The 24114-nt window shown below is 45.6% G+C and overlaps 1 protein-coding gene across 3 annotated transcripts; it reads right to left on the reverse strand.

The window, feature by feature from the left end:
* Positions 1 to 4: 4 nt before the first annotated feature.
* On the reverse strand, positions 5 to 24073 carry CNGA4 (cyclic nucleotide gated channel subunit alpha 4). Of its 3 annotated transcripts, XM_054524791.2 has the most exons (7): positions 23989 to 24045; positions 19362 to 19463; positions 19077 to 19183; positions 18156 to 18801; positions 17087 to 17436; positions 14529 to 14915; positions 5 to 733 (listed from the first exon to the last, which is right to left on the reverse strand). In XM_054524791.2, the coding sequence occupies exons 2-7, from the start codon at positions 19403 to 19405 to the stop codon at positions 678 to 680; spliced, it is 1590 nt and encodes a 529-aa protein (XP_054380766.1). In that variant the 5' UTR covers positions 19406 to 19463; positions 23989 to 24045; the 3' UTR covers positions 5 to 677. The 3 variants fall into 3 exon arrangements, with proteins under 3 accessions (XP_054380766.1, XP_024111370.2, XP_054380765.1); XM_024255602.3 differs by lacking the exon at positions 5 to 733 and having other exon boundaries at positions 12954 to 14915; positions 19579 to 24073; XM_054524790.2 differs by lacking the exon at positions 5 to 733 and having other exon boundaries at positions 12960 to 14915; positions 23989 to 24050.
* Between the last annotated feature and the right edge of the window lie 41 nt (positions 24074 to 24114).

Here is a 24114-nt window from a genome sequence, read left to right on the forward strand (position 1 = left end):
GTACTGTGTTGCAGTGGCCGCAGTGACCGTGACACTATTGCTACCGTAGTTCCCTGCAGCTCCTCGCTGCGGGACTGGGGTAGCTCCTGCATCTCCGCACCCTCCATCTCCTGTCTGAGGCTTAACACTCAGGCTTCCACTTAAGGGTCCCAAGGAGCCCTCCACAGCTGGGCGGGAGTGGGGGTGGGGCCGGGGCCGAGATTTGGCTCCAGGGAAGCCTTGCCAGGGAAAAGTGCTCCCGGGAGGAAGCTTCTGACTTGAGTGTTGAGGGCAGTTGGGGATGGTGGCAAGCACTGACAAGGATAAACCAGAGTAAGGTGAGGATGGGATATAATTCTAACGCCGGCCCAGCGCAGGCAAAAGAGGAGGAGAAGGTTGGCTTTCTCCACCGTCTCCAGGCAGCGCCCACGCCCACCCGACACGCTAACGCTCCCTGTTTGCTCTCAGTGCAGGCAGAGCTGCCTGTGTAGGGTGTCAGGTTCCCACGAGAGGGGGCTGGAAGGGGACCGGGTCACTGCGGTGCAGCGGGAACAGGGCTGAAGGGTGCAGGACTGAACTGGGTTCAGCTTCTCGGGGCAGGATTTGCCTCTTCTACTATTTCAGCCCTGCTCCCTATGCATTCTTCTATCCATTCCTTTTCTTCCCCAGATTCCTATCTCCAGATTCCTATCCATTCTTCAGATTCCGGATGAACTCCAATACGATGTGAAATTCTTCTGATCCCCAGCAGTAGCTGTAAGAGGTGGGGGGCGGGCATCAGTGGAAGAGCAAATTAGAGAATGGAGTCTGGCTTTATGGGGGATTCAGCAGGCCCTTATCCAATTAATCTTTTGGAGAGGACCTGGTTCAGCCAGCCCTGAGTTTATAGGGGCTGAAGCATTGAAAGAGAGTTGAAAGACAGTTTATGCCTGAGATGTCATCAACTGCTCCCCCTTTCCTTCCTCCTGGTACTGCCTGTCTTGCCCATCAGAGAGCCTGGACCAGAGGAGCTTGATTTGCTATTTGTTCAACTCCAGCACAGGTGGGGCCTCAGATAACCTGCTCAAGTTTTCCCACACTGGATGACAGTAGGATGAGGAGGGAAGGGAGCAAAGGATGTAAGGGAGAGGGGAGTGAAAATAGAAGTAGATGGACATTCACTTATTTAGCAAACTATGCCAGTTCTAGGGGTATGCACTAGTTGTCCAATATAGTTTGCTCCTGCGTAGCACCTATTCTAGTGGGGATTTTCCCAAGTAAGCCAATGATTGTAATATGTGGTCGTTAAGTGCACCCACCAGGATGTACAAATCAGAAATTTAGGAATTATTATTGATGCCTTACTCCCCTATGCTCCTTCACCCCTATGCTGGATGCTGTGATGCAATGCCCAGAACCCTCTTCAAAAATGAAGGATTTATTTTCCAGCTGTGGAGAGTGCTGCTAAAAGATGGCCCTCAGCTGTCATAACCCTTCAGGAGTTGCCTAAGCAGAAGAAAGCCAGCTCATCCAAGGTTATGCTCCCTTTCTTGGGCATTCTATATCCAATGACTGATCAGCACAGAAGTATAAAAGTTTAATCCCCTCAACCCCGTGGTGGACAACTCTGAAAGATGCTCACATCCCTAGAACTCTTCATATGGTTGACTGAGGTCTTTACTGGGACTGAATTACTGCTCAGCTTCTCCTTTTGCCCAATCCTATTTTCATCGTCTCTCTTGCACAGGTGTTAACTCCAAGAGCGCTCCTTAGTAAACATCCTCCACAGTAATCTTTGTTTGAGAGTCTGCTTCCTGGGGAACATAACTACATCACTCCCATATTGAATCAATCACAAAGTCCTGTTCATTTTAGCTACTGAGTGTTCCTTGAATCTGTTTGCTTATATGTCCACTGATATTACCCTACTCTTGAACCGCACTCCTAACCTCCTAAATGGGCCACCACATTTTACTGATGCCTCTCTACATCTATACTTCACCTTATAGCCCAAGTACTATGCTCAGAATGCAAATCTGACTATTCCACTCTTTTGACCTTTGCTTTAGGGAATGAGAAAACATATTAACAGAATTCAGAAAGCCTGTGTGGCCTGGCTCCCACTTACCTCTCTAGCCACATTATTTCAAATCACTATGAGTCACTGTAATTCTTATTCTTTCCACTGTAAACACACTAGCTTTTTTTTGGTCACCTCCTGTTTCTTTTCTTTTCCTTTTCTTTTTTCTTTCCTTTTCTTTTTTTTTTTTTTTTTTTTTTTTTTTGCTATGTGTCCTTCAGTTGCATGGCTTTTCCATATGCTCTCTGGAAGCTTCTTCTTTCCTTCCTTACCTCATTAACACTTACTCATCCATCTGATCTCAGCTCAAGCTACGATTCTTCAGGGATATTTCCCCTGGCTTCCTCTCCTTGGGTAGGCAGAATTAGAAGATGACCCCCAATGACTGTCACCCTTATATAATCTTCTTTTGTGTGTGGATGGACCTGTGTATATGATGAGATACTACTCCCACAATTATGTTATATGGCAAAAGGGATTTTGCAGATGGAGTTAATTCTACTAATCAGTTGATCTCAAGATAGACAGATTATCTGGCTAGTCCTAACCAAGTCACATGAGTCCTTTAAAAGCCAAGGGTTCTTTTTTTCTCGCTGGTAGCAGAAGAGGAAATCAAAGAGATTGGAAGAATGAGAAGAATTCAACACACTGTTGATAGCTTGAAGATGGAGGAGATAATGTGGCAAGGAACGCAGGTGGCTGTTTTCTGGCTTGAGGGTGAAGGAGGGCACAGGGCAAGTCCTGAGAGTGGCCTCTAGTTGACAGCAGTTTCTAGCTGACAGCCAGCAAAAGAACAGAGACTTCAGTCCTCCCCCGAGTCTGTAGAAGAGAATTCAGTCTGGCTGAAACCTTGATTTTTGTTACCCTGAGCAGAGAACCCAGCCACTCTGTGTAAACCTTTGGCCAATAGATCTGTGAACTAATAAATGGGTGTTGTTTTTAGTCACTACATTCATAGTAATTTATTACAACAGCAATAGACAAATCATACACCTTCTATCTCATGAGGCAGCAAATGCAGACTCTTGCAAGCCATGCAAGGAAGAATTGGGAGCATTGGAAATTTGTTAAGATTTAGAAAGATTTGGAAAGATTGCAGTGGAGTTAGTGTGGGGAGCAACTTAAAAGGTGGGACCAATTGGGAGTCTATGACAGTAATTTGGGTGAGAGATGGTAGTGGCTTGACCTAAAGTCATGGACGTAGTGGAAAAGATTGATCTAAGACCTATCTAGGAGGTAGAAACAGAATTTAAAGATAATTTGCATGTGGAGGGTGAGAAAGAAGGATGAGATAAAAAATGAATAAGGTTTCTGGTAACTCAATATAAACTATTTGATGAACACCTATGATGTTCAAGGCACATTACCTGTAAGTACATTTAATCCTCATGAAGAACCATGAATTTAGGTCCAATATTGTTGATCACTATTTTAGATGAAAGAACTATGGCTTAGAGAGAGTTTAAGTAACTTGCCCAAAGCCACAAAGCTACTAGGTGAAAGAGCCAGAATTCAAAGTCAGGGATTTTGGAAATCAGAATTCAGTTGTTCATACTGTGCTGCTTAGAATGAGTAGATGTCTTACCAAATTTCTCTGATTACCTTCTTTCTGTCATTTTACACAATATTGTTTTCAAATTTTCTTGTCTCATAAAATCTCTAATTTCTTCTCCCACCCTGACCACACACACACACACACACACACACACACACACACACACAGAGCATTCTTCACTCTCAACCTAGACTCCAACTTCATAGAGAAAATAGTAACTAGCACAGAGAAACTCCCACCATCAAATCTGTTCTGTTTTGGACATATTAAGTTTCAGATATCTATTAGATATCTAAGTAGAATTCCATTAGGAAGCTAAATATACAGATCATATAGGAAGCAATGCAAACCACAGAATTAGAGTGTGTAGAATAAGAACAAATGAAGGATCAAGTCAGACTTTTAGAGGTCATTATTAAAGACTGGATAGAGAAAGATGAGCCTGCAAAAGATACCAAGAAAGAGTAGACAGAGGGACAGGAGGAAACCCAGAGAGTGAAGCATCATAAAAGCTAAAAGAGAAGAGGTGCAAGAAGAAACTGGTGAACTCATTCAAATGCTGCTCCTGGGTAAGCAAAATGAGGAATGAAAAATGTGGTCCAAAATTAGTAACCTGGAGATCTTTGGCAACCTTAGAAAGAGCCATTTTAGTGAGGTTGTTGAGGCAGAAGGCAGGGTAGATGTCCTGAAAACTGAATGTGATGGGAGGAAGTGGAGTAAATGACTTCAGGCAAGTTTTTAAGAAGTGTAGTTACTAAGGAAAGGGGATAGAGCTGCAAGAGGATGTCAAATGAAAGATTTTTTTTTTAAGATGGGAGGACTTGAACTTTCTTCTTTCTTTCTTTTTCATTTTTTTGGCAGATGGAATTACTCCAATATATAAAAAGACTAAAGATACAGGAGAGAGAGAATGGTTAATTAATAATGCAAGGTTCCTGAGAAGTCAGGGATGCATGCAATCCAGAGTGGAAGTGGAGGATCCTAGCTTTTGATTGCAGTAGCGACTCAATTGTAAGAGGAAATTAGTAGAAAAAGATGATTATAGATGAAAATAAGTTATGGCCTACAAATTAACAGCTACATTTCCTAGACCTTTTTGCAGCTAAGTGCAAAAAATGCACACTATGACTAGGTAGTATCTGTAGGTAGAAGTGATATGTGCAGCTTCCACATCAAGGTCTTAAAGGAGAGAAATGGACATTTTCTTCCTCTTTGCCCCTATGGGAGGGCAATAGGAATGTAAATAGGAAAGCAAGCCACCTTCAATCATGCAGTGAGGGTAACATATTAGGGATGGCAGAATGACAAAATGGAAGGCGTCTGGGTCTCCTATACTCTCAAACCATTTTATCATCCCTGATTCTTCTGCATGAAAAAGAAACTGCAGTCTTAACTCCTTACAATTTTTTTTCTCTATTGTCATGGCAACCTAACCTGCATCTTAACTAAGACAGTTGTTTGTAGATTTGGTAGGGAGCTACTGTCTGATAGTTTTTATTTTTGCTATGAAGTTGGAAATCTGATTATCAGAGAGTGGTGTGTGTGTGTTTGTGTGTGTGTGTGATGAAAATTTTTAGTAGTCAAGATGGTTTAAGAAAACAATATATAATGGGAGAAGGGAAAAGGAGACCTGAGGAATGTAGTGAGGTAATAGGAAAATACTAAGGGCCCACTTAAGGGCTGATGACTAGAAATTTCTAGTGGGATCAATTTCTCAGCAGAGCTCAGCTGGTTGGATGCAAGCAAGGAGAATGTTGATGGTTCAGTTCATCCAAAGTTGGAATGGCAAAATAAAGGGACAAGTGTGAAAAAATGGGCCATAAAATCTCAGCTGGACATGGAGAAGAGAGAATTATATTCCAAGGGTCTGGCTCCTGCCCTTGTTACTGTATTTGGAGATAGGGCCTTTAAATAAGTAATTAAAGTTAAATAAGGTTATAAGGGTGGGGCTAGAACTGTTGTCATTACAAAATGGGGAAGAGACACTAGATATCTTCTGATCCACCATTTCCTTCATCCCCTGCCACCCCTTCCCCCTGCAAGCCACACACAGGGGAAAGACCATGTGAGGAGGCTTTCTGCAGGCCAAGAAGAGAGCGCTCACCAGAAATTGAATGTGTTGGTACCTTGATCTGGGTCTTCTAGGCTCTAGAACTGTAAGAAAATAAATTTCTGTTGTTTAAGTCATCCAGTCTGTGGTGTCTTGCTGTGGCAGCCTGAGCTGAATAATGCATGTCCCTTTCTCCAATAGTTTCTCAGACTTCTCGTCACACTACTGTCATTACTTACTTTCTATCTTTTGTTTAGTCTCACACCCAAACACTGGCTCTAGCTGGATGGTCATAATTGGCTTCAGGAGCCTCAAATATCTTATATTTTCCTTGTGGATGCCATGTTTTCATCATCTTTGTATCTTGCTCATATTCTCCCATCTAACTAAATGCAGATGGGTTATGGAAGGTGAGGGCTAGGAGATGGCATGTGTAGATTGATTTCAAGATGTTTTGTAAAAGGGAAAATAAAAAACAAGTAATAGCTATAGTGAAGAAGGGAGGGGGAGCAGAGGATGGAGGGGAAAGGAATGAAAATGTAGTGCTAAAAGTGTAGAACTCATTTCTCAAAATCATGAAATTCCATCTATACTTCCTTTGCTAGACATAAGCCAGCATTTTGGAGAGAATGGGATATCTTAGGGCAAGAAAATAGGGATGCTTTAGATCAGAGTAAGGAAGGAATTGCAAAGCCAACATGGGCAAAGCCATATGAAAGAGACTTGGACCCTTGTCCAGGAACAAGTCAGAAAACTAAGAGGTCAAGGAAGCACGTGCAAGAGGTCCTGAAGTAGGCCCGGGCTCACTCCTGAGGGAATCTGTCTTTCTAACTCAAGCTTTGACCTGCCCAGGTTGTTTGTTATTTGGTTTTGGTTTTGGTTTTGGTTTTTTAGAGGGGGATTTTGGACCACCTAGCTTGATTCTTGTAGCTAGAACAATTTACTTTCCCTTTTGGGAAGTCTCAATCTCCCATGGTACTGCCCCATTGGCCCAAATGTGGGCACATGATCCTTCTTTCAATACTCTATATCACAACTGAGATAACAGGGGAACATTTAAATAAAACTTCAGTAAATATTCATGGGAAACAACCGCAGAGAGCAGAACATACTGCCTCATGCACAGTGCCAGATAAGCTGCTTTATAAGGGGACTGCTTATTCTAGGTAGCTTGCAAGGTCCACAAAATATCAGTGCTTTAACCAGGAAACCCAGTGTTTACATTCCCAGTAGTGTGAGGGTCATGTAATACGCTCTGCAACCAGCACTCCTGGTTCTGACGCACACACGTGCAGCTGAGGTCTGGTGCTAGGAGAGAAATCAGCTACAGTTTAGTCCTTGGGGTGCCCAGTTTGCCCTTTTCCCCATTGGCTCAGCCCCGCCCTCTGTGTCTGATTAGGCCACCTTCTCCTTATATCTTTCAAGGCCTTCTGTTCTCTGCATTTCTATGATGTGCAGACTTGCTTCTGTGCTGAGCTCCTGCCCACACATTCCCTGCCCATGCAGGAGGCCCTTCTCTTGGGATGATTAAACAGAGGAAGCCAGCTGAGAAGGCAGATGGGCTAGAGCCAGAGCAGGCAGGGCTATTGAGCAGACGAAAGAAACCAGGACAAGGACTGGCCTTTCAGAAGCCTGGGGCTTGTGCTGGGGAAGAGCAGAGGCACCCATTCAGGGGCTGGCTCTGGCTGGATACTTGACTTCAGATGTAGACCCTCACGGGTAGGCCAAGAGAGGCCTAGATCTCCCAGGTCAGGGCCTCATTCAAAAGTTGAGAAAGCCAACAGAACATCATTCCGAGAGAAGGCTTCCATGAACGCATACAAGCTAATAGCCTCTGGGGCCCTGTCTGTTGGACATACTGGTGAAGAAAAGGCTGAGGACAACAGGCCAAGGTATGGGAACTGAAAAGGTGAAGACACACACAGAGAGGGTTCATGTGAGCTAGTGGTGAGAAGCACAAAGAATTTTCAATCTTTGGGGAAGGCAGTCTGAATGTTCCCAGTCATTCAGTGGTGCTGCCTGCGACAGGGCTGCTTTAGGCTCTGATTAGCACATCCTCTTCAGTAACGTCTCTCAGCATTACCACTGATATATTTCTGTCATTGTGAAAAAAGCTTAAACAAGAGCAGTTGAGATCACAATTCCCCAACATTGTTCCCTGTCCCTAAGATTCCATTTCTCCCTGAGAAATTCTCCAAGCTTTTCAAGGCAATGCAATCCAAAGGCCTGAGAGGGAGCTGGAAGGAAGGAAGGAAGAAGTGCCTTCTGCTCTCTGCTGGTCAGACCTGGTATTGCCTGCACAACCTGGAGGCCCTGCCAGAGGCCTGGGACAAGCAGAGCAGGACAACCTGTGCCTAGGGCCCTCAAAGACACAATAGCTGCTAGAGGGACACGAGTAATAGTCATAGCTACTGTTAATTATTAAGAAATTATCATCTTCTAGGCACTAGTAGGCAGTTTACATTCATTATCTTGTTTAGATTTTTAAATCTTCAGCATTTCTCTAAACAACCCTGAAAGAGTTTGAGGAAGAGGCTGAGAGTCCCCCAGCTAGGAAGTGATGTTCCAGAACTAAAATACAAGTCTGGTTGGCACCTAATGCATGCTGTTTTCTATATGTTGTACTTTAAGGCCAGCCTAACATTTGCCCTGACTTGGGTCATGGCTCTGATCCCAGCTCTAACCCAGCTCGACCACCACCTCTGATCTTAGCCTCAAGCCAAACTCCAGCTTAACCCAAACTAGAATCCTCCCACTCTGCCTCCTGCTTCTGGCTCCTAGTGTTTGCACTAGGAGCAAACACTCCACTGGATTGAATGGCCCCTTTCTCTAGGAATCTGATTTCCTCCCAAGCTTGATACTTTATTTCCATCTGCCTTACGGGGCTAGCAGCCAAACCCCAAGAAAGAAAGGGTGGGGTGTGGTGGGTCCAAGAAGATTCTGTGGAGGAGTAGCTAACTGGGAACACCAAGGAGGAGTCTACATCCCAAATCTTAGTCAGACTGAGGTTTCCTAAGGACCCAAGGAAAGAAGTAAGTGAGGCCCCAGGTCCTGTAGGAGGGAACAGAGCTAAGCCCGAAGTAGTGGGGCTCTCAGAAGGAAGGCCCTAGAACAGTCTTGACACCTCTGTAGAAATCTAGCAGTGACTCTCAAACTTCTGCCCTCCTCTCACAGCTGTATTTTGTGCAGACCCTGGGGCTGGAATTGGGAGCTCTTATCCAGAGTAGCTGGTAGTCCTTTATCTTTGCTGGCAGGCAGCCTTGCCAGTGACTCACAAGCTTTCCCTGGCACAGCTGGCTTCTTCCCCCTGGTTACTGCAGTTACTGCCTCTGATAGTCATTCTCAAGAAGTGAAGAGCTTGCTTGGCCCTGCCCTCAAACCAGGTGATTCCTTTCCTTATCTCCCTAAAAGAAACAATATGACAGACCTGGGCTTCATTCCATGTGACTTAGGGACCTGTGATATTGGGCAGGTTATCTAATCCCAGAATCTTGGTTTCCTCATTTCAAAATGGGGTAGTAATGACATCTTTCTCATATAGTTTTAGGATTGAGACAATGCACTTAACCCAGCATCTGGCATAAAGTAACTTCTCAATAAATCCGATCTAATATCTTTAGTGGCTCTGTGGGCTTCAGATTCCTGATCTGGAAAGATGATGATGATGATGATGATGATCATCATCATAGTATTAATAATAATTTAAATTTCTTCACATTGTTTTAAGAACCAAATCAGATAATACATGTAGAGCAGTTTGTGAATTCTTGCACAACAGTGTGTAAAAAATTAGACATTTGATTATCTAAATCAGATAATTCTTGTCTAAACTTTTAAATACTTACTTTATGAAAGATCTATCTATCTGTCATTTAATTTCAATAATTTTGGGGGTACAAGTGGTTTTTGGCTACATGGTTGAGTTCCTCAGTGGTGATTTCTGAGATTTTAGTGCACCCATCACCTGAACAGTGTACACTGTACCCAGTATATAGTCTTTTATCCCTCACACCCTCCCAGCCTTCCCCTTGAGTCCCCAAAGTCGATTATATCACTCTTATGCATCCTCATAGCTTAGCTTCCACTTGTGAGAAATACAATATTTAGTTTTCTATTCCTGAGTTACTTCATTTAGAATAATGGTCTTCAGCTCCATCCAAGCTGCCAAAGACATTATTTTGTTCCTTTTTATGGCTGAGTAGTATTCCATGGTGTATACATACCACATTTTCTTTCTTTTTCTTTTTTTGTTTTTTTTGAGACAGAGTCTCCCTCTGTTGCCGAGGCTGGAATGCAGTGGCGTGATCTTGGCTCACCGCAACCTCCACCTCCCGGGTTCAAGCTATTCTCTTGCCTCAGCCTCCCGAGCATCTTGGATTACAGGTGTGTGCCACCATGCCCAGATATTTTTTTTTTAATTTTTAGTAGAGATGGGGTTTCACCATGTTGGCCAGGCTGGTCTCAGACTCCCGGTCTCAAGTGATCTGTCCACCTCCGCCTCCCAAAGTGTTGGGATTACAGGCATAAGCCACCACGCCTGGCCTTACATACCACATTTTCTTTATCCATTTGTTGGTTGATGGGCACTTAGGTTGGTTCCATATCTTTGCAATTGTGAATTGTGCTGCTATAAACGTGTGTGCATGTGTCTTTTTCATATAATGACTTCTTTTCCTTTGGGTAGATACCCAGTAGTGAGATTGCTGGATCAAATGGTAGTTCTACTTTTAATTCTTTAAGGAATCTCCATACTGTTTTCACTATGTGGGAGATTTAATCTCAGTTGCGTTTTGGGCTTTCTTCCCACTCTCTTTCCCAATTTAAGGCCTTGCAAAAGTCTCTGGGGCTTTTATGTTGAGCAGAACATCTGGAGCAGGGCCTCTGGTCTTTGGAGCATGCTGATAATGCTGGTATGTGCCTTGTTCAAGCCTGCACACTTCTAGGGGATGCTGCTCTGAGTCTCCAGTACCTGTTCTGGCATAGTGATCATTCTCCAGTTCTTTCCAAAGACTCAACTCTTAGTGTTCCCTATTTTGGGCCCTTATAGAAAGTGGAGTCTAGGCTGCTTTTTTTCTTTAGAAATCCTGTGGTAGAATTTTGACTTCTATTACTTTTGCCCTCTGATGTTATTCCCAGGGTTATGGCAAAAGGGACATTGAGAATGTAATTAAGTTAGTTAATAATTAGTTGATCTTAAAATAGGGAGATTATTCTGGATTATTTAGGTGAACCCTAAAAAGGAGAGATCTTTCTTAGCCTGGTAGTAGAAGGGGGAAATTAGAGATTTGAAGAATGAGGAAGATTTAATATGCCTTTGTTGACTTGAAGATGAAGGGGCCATGTGTCAAGGAATCAGAGATCTTTGCCCTATAGTCAATGGAATTGAATTCTGCCAACAACGTGAATGAACTTGGAGGCAGATTCTTCCCTACAGTCTCCAGGTAACAGCCTAGTCCAGCTGACACCTTGATTTCAGCATTTGGAGGCCCCGAACAGAGGTCTAGTTGACTGACACTGGCTTGGATTCCTAACTCACAGAACTGTGAGAATAAATGGATGCTGTTTTAAGCTGTTAAATTTGTGGTAATATGTTACAGCAGCAAAAAAACAAAAAAACTAATATAACTCTCAAGAATCTCATTCCTTTTCCTTGTCTTAGGGAATCTCCCCTTGTCAGAAGAAACTTCTGCTTCTTAAACCCTTCTTAAGCTCTCACAGACAACAGGGTACATTTTACCCCTAACTGAAATCCTAGGAGCCCTATTTTTCAAAAACAAAATCTTGGCCGAGCGTGGTGGCCTACACCTGTAATCCCAGCATTTTGAGAAGCAGAGTCAGGCAGATCTCTTGAGTCCAGGAGTTTGAGACCAGTCTGGGCAACATGGCAAAACCCCATCTCTACAAAAAACGCAAAAAGTAGTCAGGCGTGGTGGTGCACACCTGTGGTCCCAGCCACTTGGGAGGCTGTCATGGGAGGACTGCTTGAGCCAGGGAGGTAGAGGTTGCAATGAGCCAAGATGGCACCACTGCACTATAGCCTGAGCAACAGAGTGAGACCTGTCTCAAAAACAGAACAAAACAAAACAAAGAAAACTCCAAGACTCCCACAAAATCTCTGGCAAAAAGTTTCTGTCAATTTCTGTTTCTGATCCTGTAATTCAAAAAGCTTTGACTTTTTTTTTTTTTTTTTTTGAGACAGAGTCTCGCTCTGTCGCCCAGGCTGGAGTGCAGTGGCGAGATCTCGGCTCACTGCAAGCTCCGCCTCCCGAGTTCACACCATTCTCCTGACTCAGCCTCCCGAGTAGCTGGGACTACAGGTGCCCGTGACCACGCCCAGCTAATTTTTTTTTGTATTCAGGGTTTCACCGTGTTAGCCAGGATGGTCTCTATCTCCTGACCTCGTGATCCACCCGTCTTGGCCTCCCAAAGTGCTGGGATTACAGGTGTGAGCCACCGCGCCTGGCCAAAAGCTTTAACTTTTAAGGGATGCAAAGATTTAGGTCCTTTCTTATGATAGGAGGAGGGATAAAATCAACAAAACCCAAATGAAAATTTTAATAAAATTTTTGGCCACATTTATAAGTGTATAGTCTAGTGCTTGATGCACATTAGTTAATATTCTTTAGACTAAAAGAATTTATTATTATTTCTTGGTTATTCCAGGAACTCAAAATTGTGTTCAATTCTGAACATCCTGATCTAATTTTACCCAGCTTGATCCCAAATTGTCCAAATATTGTCTTCAACAGAGTGATAAAAACAATTCTACAACTAGAGGACCTCAGAAAGCAACTGATGCTATTCAAGGTGTCTTATGATATGGTGGCTCCATCATGAAGATTCTGATCTCCTCATCCTGTAATAGCAGAGGCAGAGCAAAATGGATAGCTGGCCCTTTGAGAGTTTTGTTTCTGCAACCGTAAAATGCCAGATAACCAGTTATCATCCTGCTAGTGCTATAGACCAGGATTAGATGGCATGGTGGAGGCCAACTTTTCCAAGAGAGCCTTCACTGGGGATAGGTGTGCACATTGTAATATGTCAGTGAAAAACTTGTTCTCAACTCCCTAAGTCCATCAGATGCCACCCAAATGGCCTTTACGATGTACCCATCCATTCTAGTTCAAGATGATATGAGGGCAGAGATGATAGAAAAACCGCTCAAGAAATTGACACACATCTTCCTTCAACATTTGTCCTCTATCTGCTTCAACTCTCTCTTCTTTGGTTACCAAATATATATTTGGGTACTTACTAGGTGCCAGGCACAACCCTGGGGACACGAAGATGAACAAGAAAAACCCAGTGTTGGTCTTGTGGATCTTATATTTTGTGAGAAGGACATATCACAAAAAAACTACATATTTTAAGATGATTTAAAGTGTGATTACCCTCATAATCTCTCCTGAGAGTAGAGACACATCACTCAGTTATATCTATAAGTTGAATCCTGGATACATTTTAAACTACCACCTGGCACAGCTCAGACTTCAAGACTGGCCAGGCCCTGGAGGAGCTGCAGTGGTGACTCAGGGTGAATCTGGTTCAGACATGATACCAGACTCCTCCCCATAGACCCTATGATATCTTTCCTGCCCCAAGTGCAGACCTCCTTCCAAGTACACCAGATTTAACTCCAAAATTCCCAACACCCTCATCTCTAATTGCCTCTGACCATAATATTCCACTGCACCTAGTCTCTACTCTCCCCTATATTTTGGAATACTGTGCAAAGAAGAAGGGCTGGATTTCCACCGGCACCAACACCAGTTCCAACAACTGTCATGGTAGGGCTGGGCCAGGTGAATGGTCCTGTTGGAACTATTCACCTCCTTTCTGTTGGGAGAATGGAACTATTCTCCTCTTGGAATCAGCCCTGAACACAGGGAAGCCCTGGATCCAGGCTCCAGGGCTGGCCAGAGGGAAGAAAAAGAAGAAGTATCTGCTGTGGCCCATTTAACTAGATGAAACCCCTCAGAGCTTATAAATCGAGAACATATGCTCCAGTGTGGGATGCAAAGGCCAGTGTGCATGGGCACTCTTACAGCAGTGTGATGTGAGAGCCTGCTTTGCCTAGGCTGAGTATTGATTCTCTATTCTTCAGGTACCTCGTCTCTGACTGTAACCCACTAGCTACTACACAGTTCATGCTCATCACCTCTGTGACTCAGAATTCAGGCTTCAGACTTCAGAATTCAGACAGAATCCATCCTGGCCCACCACTGACTTTGCCTTTTCTTTCCAGCCCCATAAACGCTTATGGAGGAGGCAAATACTTTATTGAAGTGCAACTTTCAGGGTATACTTGTGAATCGCCTATATGGGAAACATTCAAAAGACATCTTAGACCTAGAGGGCTCAGGGTGTGCTTTTGTGTTTTCACAAGTGTGTGCACACCTGTGAAGGGCATCTGTGTCTATCGGTGTATGACTGTCAGCATATGTGTGTTTAGGAGGTGCATGACTGAATGTGTATATATTATGTGGGTGTAAGATACATCGGTGCTTGTGAGAAAGCATGTGTGCTGTGTGCTCTGAGAATGGAAATTCCAGAGCATTTTAGATGGAATGCACAGTCTTGGGGCCAACAGGTCTATGAACAACTGTGTGTGTGTGTGTGTGTGCGTGTGTGTGTGTACTGGTAAGTGGGGGCTGAATGTGCGCTATACTCCTATATCTCTAGCTGGGCATCTACAGACCAATTTGCTCCTGTGTCTGTGATCTCGCAGACAGGATGACAGAGTTGCAGCAGTTAGGCTTTACTACAACTCTGGATTCATAGAAGGTGGGAATCCTGGGGATGGGGATGGGGTCACTGTGGACCTGGGGGTCCCTCCTGGCTGGCCCTGCCCTCTTCATCTTTGGAAGTTCCCTCCTCAGGCTCACCCTCGTCATCAGCCTCAGCCAGGTCCTCGGGCATCGGCCACTCTCGAGTCTGCCACTCCAGCCGTTCAATGCGGTAAGCAATCTTAAGTGCGCTGGACTCCAGCTCAGCCAGGAGGCGAGCAAACTTGGTCTGTAGATCATCCAGCTGCTGGTCCAGGCCTTGTAGCCGGGACTCTGTGGCCTCCTGCAGGGCGATCTCAGCTGCCTCAGCATTCATGTCCAACTTGTTCATTTTCAGCAGGATCTCACGTCCTTTCTCCTCCATGATGGTCTGTGCTTGTGGATACTCGCTCAGCACCTCCCGCAGGTCCTCCTTGCTCAGGCAGAATAGGTCTGAATAACCTAGGCTCTTGATGTTGGCTGTGCGGCGGTTCCCAGACATGTTCCCTGTGGCCCATGGGCAGATGGGAGGATAGTTAGTAGGAGAGTGAGGAGGTGGCATTTCACTCCTGAACCAGGACCTTCACCTCCATATTTGTGCTTCTGAACCTCTCCTTCTGCCTCATTAATTCTTTCATTTAGTAACATACTGGGGACCAGGCTCCATGCTGGGTGGGTATCAGTGACCTGCCTCAAATAATTCACAGTCTAGAGGAGATACACATATATTGGAATAGTTATATAACAGTATGGCTGGTGCAGTGAAGACATAGTCATCAGGTGCTGTGGAAAGGCAGGCAAAGAGCCCCTACCAAACTGTAAGGCAGGGAATTTAGGGAAGTCTGGAGGAAGGGATGTCCTAAGATATAATTTGAATATTTGTCTCTGCCCAAATCTCATGTGAAATGTAATCCCCAATGTTGGGGGTGGGACCTGGTGGGAGGTGATTGGATTATGGGGGCGAATCCTTCATGGCTTGATGCTGCCCTTGAGATAGTGAGTTGAGATCTGGTTGTTTTGGTTGTTTGAAAGTGTAGCACCTCCCCCAACCCTTGCTCCTGCTTTCACCATGTGACATGCCTGCTCCCCCTTTGCCCTCTGCCACAATTATAAGCTTCTTGAAGCCTCCCTAGAAGCTGAGCAAATGCCAGCACCATGCTTCCTGTAAATCCTGAAGAACTGTGAGCCAATTAAACCTCTTTTCTTTATAAATTATCCAGTCTCAGATATTTCTTTATAGAAATGCAAGAACAGTCTCATACACCTGAACTGAGTAGGAGGTAACTAGGGGGAGGAGGGGGACAAGTGGGGGTAGGGCAATATAGCCAGAGGGAAGAGCAGGAACAGAGGGAAGGGGGTAGAAAAGAGTCAGTTGGATGCAGAAAATAGTAAGCAGTTCAGAGTGGGAGAAGCGCAGAGTGTGGGGAGGGTGGAGAGGGGGGAGATCTAGGTCACACTGGGTCTCATAAGCCATGACATGAAGTTCAGGCCTTATGCTGAGGGCAGTAGGAAACTACTGAAATATTTTAAGCAGGGAGCTGTATGATATCCTTTGCAGTTTAGAAAGATGTTGGTGGAGAATGGGTGGGGAGATAGGTGAGGCTGAATACTGCAAAGTCTTAGAGCTAGAAGGACCTTGGACAAGGGAAAGGGAGCTACTATTTGTTGAACACTTGCTGTATGCCAAGCACTGCGCTGGATGTCTCCCTCACATAGCTCATTTATTCTCACAAATAACTCATTGGGTTTTTATTATTATCCCCATTTGATAGGTGATTAAACTGAGGCCTAAATAGGGAAATGACTTGTCCAAAGTCAAATAGACAGCATCCTACCACATACAGGATGTGGAGCTTGAGGGGATCATTGGAGGACAGATGTGAGGCTTTCAGAATCCCTGAGGGTAGAATCCTCATGCTGAGAGAGCCAGAGCACATCCAGCTTTTCAGTCCGTGACAGTGTGCTTACCCCATTTGCAGGATTTCCTGCTTGCACGACCTCATGCCTAATACCTGTGATTAGGCATAACAATTCCTACTGCACAGGGCTGATGAGAGGAAAAAGTAAGCCAGTAGATAGTACCTGGCTTGGCCTAGAGGTGATGGTCAGTAAATGAGAACTTCTCTTTTACCTCTCTCTTTCCACTTGGCTGTAAAAAGGTTGTTATTTCCACTCATCCCACATGTGTATACCTGTGCAACGTTAGGCAAATTACCCAACTTCTTTGAGTTTGATTTCCTTATCTTTAAAATTGGGATAAGAATAGTACTTATAGAACTGCTGCAGGAATTTAATGAGTTAATATCATGTGAAGCACTTAGAAAAGGGCATGCAGTAAGCAGGTAATAAATATTAGCTATTATTATTATTATTATTATTATTATTATCTCTATCACTGTCCACTAGTCTATTGGTGCTTCAGGTGAATATCCACAGAGCAAGTCTACTCTCTCTTCCACGAACCCACCCTGTTCACTGGCCTTGGCTCAGCTTCTTCTCAGGGAATGGATCCTCTACGTGTTGTTTTTCTCCTGAACCATCTAGTGACTCAGAGAAGGGCCAGGCTTCCTCAATCAGAAGTTTAGGCCTGAAGTACTATCTGGTCCCAGCACTGGGCTCTGCTGTTCCCCCCTCCCCCACCCCATCCTTGTCCCTGGAACAAATACTGGGATACCAACCTTTGATGTTGATGATGCTGATCTCCCCAAAGTAGAGCCCTGCACCGAGCACAGCATACTGTGTGATACCATCATCTGCCACCACGGCCAGCTGACCCTCTCGGATGATGTACATCTCTCGGCCAATGTCCCCTTTGCGGCATACATATTCACCTGGTGAGTAGGTCTGGGGCTGCAGCTTCAGCACCAGCTCCTCCAGCAGGCTGGCCTCACAGTTCTGAAAGATCTGCACCTGGCTCAGAGTGGACAGGTGCACAGACACAGCCACTTCTGCCCGCAGCCGCTCAGGCAAGTGCTGTAAGATGGCTACCTCGTTGGTCATCTTCTTGTTGATCTGCAGGTGCTGATACCTGAGAGTAAGGACAGTGCCATTTCCTTACCAGCCCTTTATGTGCCTGCCTCCATCCCTTCCATCAGGGCTCAGCTCAGCTCCAGCCAAGAATCCCACCATACTGAGATCTAACAGGGGTCATGGGAGTACCTGACAGTTGGATCATCTGTTTTCCAGGGCATAGACACCTCTGCCACTTTACATAACCCTTCACCTCCTATCAGGCTCTACCCTACCCACCAATCAGTGATGTCTTGTTCCACCCCTACTCTTAGCTACCTCAGCCACCAAGGGCCCCTCCTCTCTGGAGACCCTCTGCTCTACTTCCCCAACTTTGTGACACTTCCTTTTGTTCAGTCCACAGTATGAATCACCATAGGTAGTCAATGATCTTGTTGCTGACCATTCTCAGGGGGGATTGCCCTTCTTCACCCACTCCTTCCAGAGCCTTCTGAGCCCTACCAGGCAGTGGCAGTTCCCATTCCCTGGTCTCCATATTATCCTTTTTTGAGTATGAGCTCCTCTCCCTATCAGTCTCTTACCTACCCCTCCCCCAAGTCCTGATTCCCTCAGTTGAAAGAAGTTCCCTCTTTCCAAGCCCCAGCCAGCAAACCCACGGCTGAATGCTACATTTTGACAGCCTTGCCTGGCTCACCAGGCACTAAGTACCCAGTTACCTCCCTCAGGTTCCATCACCTACACTGGTCCCTGTCCTGGTCTGGAACCCCGCCTTCTTACCAGTCAATAACTTGCCGCTCCAGCTTGCGGTTGACGTGCTGCAGCTTCATGTACTTCTTCACCAGTGCATGATCTGGGTAGAAAGCCGCATCCGCAGTGTTCATGTTGTAGATGACAGAGCTCATACTACCCATGATGGTGGCGAAACCCATGACGGCCAGCAGGAACTCGCCCACCATGAAGAGGTACTCCTCCTCCCTGGCTGGCGGCGGTGTATCGCCCACTGTAGTCAGTATCAGCGTGGAGAAGTAAAAGCTATAGAGGTACTGGCGCCGCAGGCGCTCAAAGCCAGGCTGCGTGGGGTCCGGGTACACCCATGCGTCACGCCCGAAGCCCAGGTACCGGGATAGGGCAAAGTATAGGCAGCTGTTCCAATGGATGACGACAAAAATGTAAAGCATCAGCTTAGCAATGCGAAAGGCATTTGGGTAAGCTGTGCGGGTCTCTGTGCGGTCAAAGGCCTCGAAGAGGCGGGGCGCGCGGAGAAAGCGGTTCAGCCTCAGGGTGGGTGTGTGCGGGCCCAGCTGCACGTAGACCACGTCTGTGGGCATCAGGGAAGCCAGGTCCAAGAAGAAACTCCAGGTGCGAACGTAGCGACTCGAGATCCTACCCTTGTCCACCACCAGGATGCCCTGTTCCAAGAATCCTGGGGAGAGGGGGCCGGTAGGAAGGGGACCTGCTGTGGTCAAGCTTGGGCTGAGCATGAGCTGCCCAGGGCAGGCCAGGGAGACTGTCTGAAGGACAGAGTGGAGCCGGGCATAACTCTGCTCCTGGGTTTCCGGGGTGGGCACTGGGATGCTGTCAGGCATAGAGGCACGCGAAGGTGCTATCATGGTGGGGGTGCCTTTCTTGTTACTTCTTAAGTGGCTATCTTTAGGAAGGGAACGTGGAACAAAGGGTCATTCCTAGAAGCTCACTGACCTGTGTGGAAGCGTACCACCATGTCTAGTAAGTATAGCAGGTCACTCGTGTAGTCCAGCACCAACCAGGCCACCAGATAACCGTGCTGCAAGTCGGGGAAGCAGGCTCTGCAGGGCAGGGTTAAGCATGATTGAGGCGTCTCCCCAGGGCCCTTAACCCTCTGCCTCAGGCCCTCCCATGGGAATTGCTCCTCCTCCCTGCCCCACCAAGGGTCTGCCCTTCTCCTTGACCTCTCTTTAGTCCTCTTTTTGGCTTCCAGCCCCTCCCTTAGCACCCCTGCCACACCTGCACACGAGGATGATGAGGTTATACATGACTGGGAAGACCATTGTGTTCAGCCACCAGTAGTAGTAACTCCCAGATGGGTCCAGGACTGGCAGCGACTTCCTGTAAGAAAGAAAGTCTTGCTTCATTTATTCACCAGGCATTCAAAGCTGTAGTTGTGACTGGGGCACCAAGAGGAATGAGGAGAGATCTCACACAAGGGACCAGGACTTCTCACCTGTCCTTGGATGGGGCTGGGGGACTGGACTCTGTTGTCTTCACTTTGGTGTCCTGGCTCATGGTTCTGTGGTCTGGTGCTGGGGTGTGAGATGTCCACACCCTGTCTGCCTGTAGGGGACTTCTGGAGTTGGGGACTAGTGCCTGACTGCCTGAAGGAGGCTGCCTTTGGGCTCCTGCTGTGACTTCTTTGTCTTTGGGGCTCTTAGCAACACAACCAGAGCTAGCGCTACTGAAGGGGTGGAGACAGTCTAGCTCTAGCACTCTGCCCTGTCTCCCAGGGCCTGGGCTTACACCTGCCCAGCTAAACACCTCTAATGAGATCCCTGGAGAAGGTGGGGGTGCATGCCTCAGAGGGAAGCCTGAGTCTTGTCTCTGTTTTCCTCCTCCCCTCTTTCCACAGCAACTGAGCTACATAGGTGTCCTCTGGGTCAGAAGACCTGAGTTTTAGTGTAGGATCAAACACTCTGTTTTATCTTTGCAAATTCTATTTGGGCCTCCCTATTTGTTTATTTAACAACTATTACTGAATGGCTTATCTATGTCAGGTGCTAAACTATTCTCCAGGGACAAAGAGATGCCTCTGACATGAGAAGTGAGCTCTATTTTTGTAACCTACTTCCTACCCATATCTACCTCCACATACACCTTCCCCCATCACACCACTCTCATAGATAGTGTGATAGGGGCCATCCTATGGTGCTTTTGTCCTCATTTCCTTCTTGTTACTTCTAGTGCCTGATCCTACCAACTATTCCATGTGTTTTATGGTCCCCAATCTTTCAACTTTTCTCTTTTTGTGAACCTGCTTAAATATCTCCTATATCAAAACAAATAAAAACCCTACAATTTCTCCCTCAACCTGATATTCCTTTCAGTGCTATCATCTTTCTCAGTCAACACATCAAAATCAGAACACCCATAGGCAGGTGTTCTGTGTGCCAGGCCAACATTGTGCTAAGTACTAGGAATTGGAGATGAATAAGACATGCTCCCCCCTCTCCAGAAGCTCACAGTCTGCTAGGTGAAATAGTCAGGCTAGCAGGTAATTACACATTAGGTAATTAAACAGCAGCAGTCATTGCCAGGCTGCTGATGAGTACTCTGTTAGGTGGATACACAGAAGGCTATTATAGTACACATGAAGTGTCCCTACAGAGCCTGGGTTCTGCAGGATGAATAGGAGTTGGGTACAGAGATGGGAGGATGAAGAGCACTAGAGGCAGAATGCACAGAGTGGGCAAAGGCACAGAGATATCAAAAAGCATGGATGACTGGGCAAATATCAATTGGCTTATTTTAGAGGGCCTAGCGGGTAGTGGTGAGAGATGAGGTTGAATGATAGACAGAGGCCAGCTCAGGAGGAGTTCTGTCAGCCATGTTATAAAGCTTGGATTTTACCCAACGGCAATAGAGAACCTGTGGAGTTTTGCACAGTTCAGTGATAAAATTAGGTTTGTGTTTTTGGAGTGTTTTTTAGAAGAAAAACCTGTGGTCCCTAATTAAATTTTGAAAAACTATTTTCCCATGGCTTCGTAATTTCTTTTTGCAAACTATTACACTTGTTAAAATAAAAAGACAACATTCAAAGTAATGCAACAAAATGAATAAAATCCTTTGTGATGCCATAATGTCTTGGTTTTCTGTTTCTTTTTAGTGTCTTTCATAAGCTCCTCTGTCTATTCCTTCTATGATGGTGTTTTTTTTTTTTCTTGGATTCTGTTCTAGGCTTTCTACTTTTGCCATCCTCCTAACTCTGTCTGATTGACGTCAGTCACCCACAGGACTTCCTTTCCCATATAGTGGCTCCCGAGAACTCTCCCTGAGTTGCGGTTATCTATATGACTAACTGCTCACTGGATGTTCCTACTTGGGTATCCTGCAGTCACCTTCAACCCATTGGATCTATAACTAAGCTCATTATCTTCCTCCACTTTTTCTTCTAGAATTCCTATCTATGCCCTTTCAGCAAAAAACCTATGACAAGCATTTATTATTATTACTGTATAACGTCGTGGCAGTTAAAAAAAAATGGTCACAAATTCTTCGACACCACTCCCTTGTGATAGTTTGTATAGCAGGAGTGATGTTGTATGACTTCTAAGGCTAGATCATAAAAGGCCATGCAGCTTCCCTCTGGTTCTCTTGGAATGCTTGTTGTCTGGTAGCTCCCTCTCAGAATGTTCCCTCTTAGAACCTACCCATCACATTGTGAGAAGTTCTGTTTGACAGTTCCCCCAGTGAGTTCAGCTTTTTCATTATCCCAGCCTAGGAATTAGATGTGTGACTGAAGAAGCCTCCAGATGCTTCCAGCCACCAGCCTCAAATCACCTCTAGATGTTCAAGCTTTACAAATAAGGCCCCAGACATCATGGAATAGAGACAAGCCATTCCTGTTGCATCTCGTCCAAATTCCCAGAATTTGTGCACATAATAAAATGGCTATTGTTTTTATGACACTAAGTTTGGGTTGGTTTGTCACATAGCATAGTAACCAGAACAAACAAACACAGAGAAAGGTGTACAATCCTTAAGTATATAGCTTAATACATTTTCACAAAGTGAACACACCACATAACCAAGCACTCAGATCAAGAAACAGAACATCGCTAGTGCCTCAGGAGCCCCACTCTGCCCCTTTCAGTCAATGTTTTTCCAAGAATAATCACTATCCTGAATTCTAATATCACAGGTAAAAAATAATTTACCTGTTTTTGAATTTATATAAACTAAGCATTAGCTTTTAATTCTTCCTCTTATTTTCCTCTTATATCCACCCAATCATCAAACCATGGTGATCTACCTTCTAAAAATCCACATGTCCACTTCTCTGCATTTTTGCTACTCTAGTTTGGGCCTTATCAGCTTGTTTGGTCTTTTGCAAAGTTACTGTATAACTATCAATCTATGTATAAAATTCTTTATAGCTATCATCCCAAAAATAAAATCTAAATTCCTTAACATGATTTATAAAGTTCTCCAGTCCATGTCTTCAGCCTCATCTCACAGTGTTTCCTCACATGTTCCCTAGGCTCCTGACACACCGTACAGATTGCAGTTCTTATAGCACCTCCCACATGCTGTCCATTCTTCCTTTCCCTGGTATATGCCGATCCTTTGGTCTGAAACTTCTATTTCTTTTTAAATACTTTTTATTTGAACTAATTTTAGGCTTACAGAAAAATTGCAAAAATAATACAGAGTTCTTATAAATTCCTTATCCATGTTCCCCTAACGTTATGATCTTATATAACTATAGCACAATGATAAAAACCAGGTATTTAACATTGGCAAAATACTTTTTTATTTCTTTCTTTTTTTTTTTTTTTGAGAGGGAGTCTCGCCTGTCGCCCAGGCTGGAATGCAGTGGTGCAATCTCGGCTCACTGCAACCTCCGCCTCCCAGGTTCAAGCGATTCTTCTGCCCCAGCCTCCCAAGTAGCTGGGATTACAGGCGCGCGCCACTACGCCCAGTTAATTTTTGTATTTGTAGTAGGGACGGGGTTTCACTATGTTGGTCAGGCTGGTCTCAAACTCTTGACCTCGTGATCCGCCCGCCTCGGCCTCTCAAAGTGCTGGGATTACAGGCATGAGCCACCGCGCCCAGCCGGTAAAGTACTTTTAAAACTACATGCCTTATCTGAAACTTCTATTTTTCTATTTTAGTTTATCTTACTTTTGCTTGTTTCCCAAGACTCGGCTTAGACACCATCTCCTCCCGGAAGTCTTCCCTAAGCTCCTTCACCATATCTTCCTCTCATCCTCTATACATGCAAATCATGCTAAGTGCTGCTCCTAGGTGGCCCCCGTAGTAATGCACTTATTACACTACGTTGCAATTCTCTGAGGTCCTGGAAAGCAGAGGCCGGTTCTAATTGATCTGGAATCCAGCTGGGCATGCAGGCACTTATTCCGTGTTCCTTGACTAAGTGCTCAAGGGGTCACGGAGCAGCACAGCACAATGGTGTTGGGGGAGCCAGGGGCAGTCGCCGCTGGGGTACTAAAGTAGAGCCCAAGCTATGCACGACGATGGAGCAAAATGAACTAGAGTGCCCGCAGTCAGCCCTCTCTAGGGCTCCGCTTTTCCGCAGGCCCGGCCCACCTACTGATTCCTCCTCTCTTTTCGTGATAGCCACGCCCCTCCACACCCACTCTTCCACTCCAAGCGTCTCCCGGAATCCATGGCCCCACCCCTTTCTCTCTCGTCTTTCTTCCGGCTCCATCTCTCCCAAGCCCCGCCCTTCTGATCTTTCCCTGCATGTAAAAATCGGGTCTCTCCTTAGGTCCCGCCTTCTGCCCTCTGGTTCGACCTTTCCTTCCCGGGCTCCGCCTCCGCCCTGACGGCCTCCACCTTCCCAGAGGCCTTCCCCTATGACACGCCGGAGTCCTTCTGAGGGGCGGGGTTTACGTACGAAGGGGCGGAACCAAGAGGAGAGGCGGTGCTCCTCCCTCGGATAGCCGTCGGCGACCCCGCCCCTGCGTTTAGCCGTTGCCAGGAAACAGGCGTCCTTGCTCGGGTTTTGTCGGGCTCAGCCAAT

This window comes from Pongo abelii, chromosome 9, assembly GCF_028885655.2.
Source record: "Pongo abelii isolate AG06213 chromosome 9, NHGRI_mPonAbe1-v2.0_pri, whole genome shotgun sequence".
NCBI classification, from domain to species: domain Eukaryota; kingdom Metazoa; phylum Chordata; class Mammalia; order Primates; family Hominidae; genus Pongo; species Pongo abelii.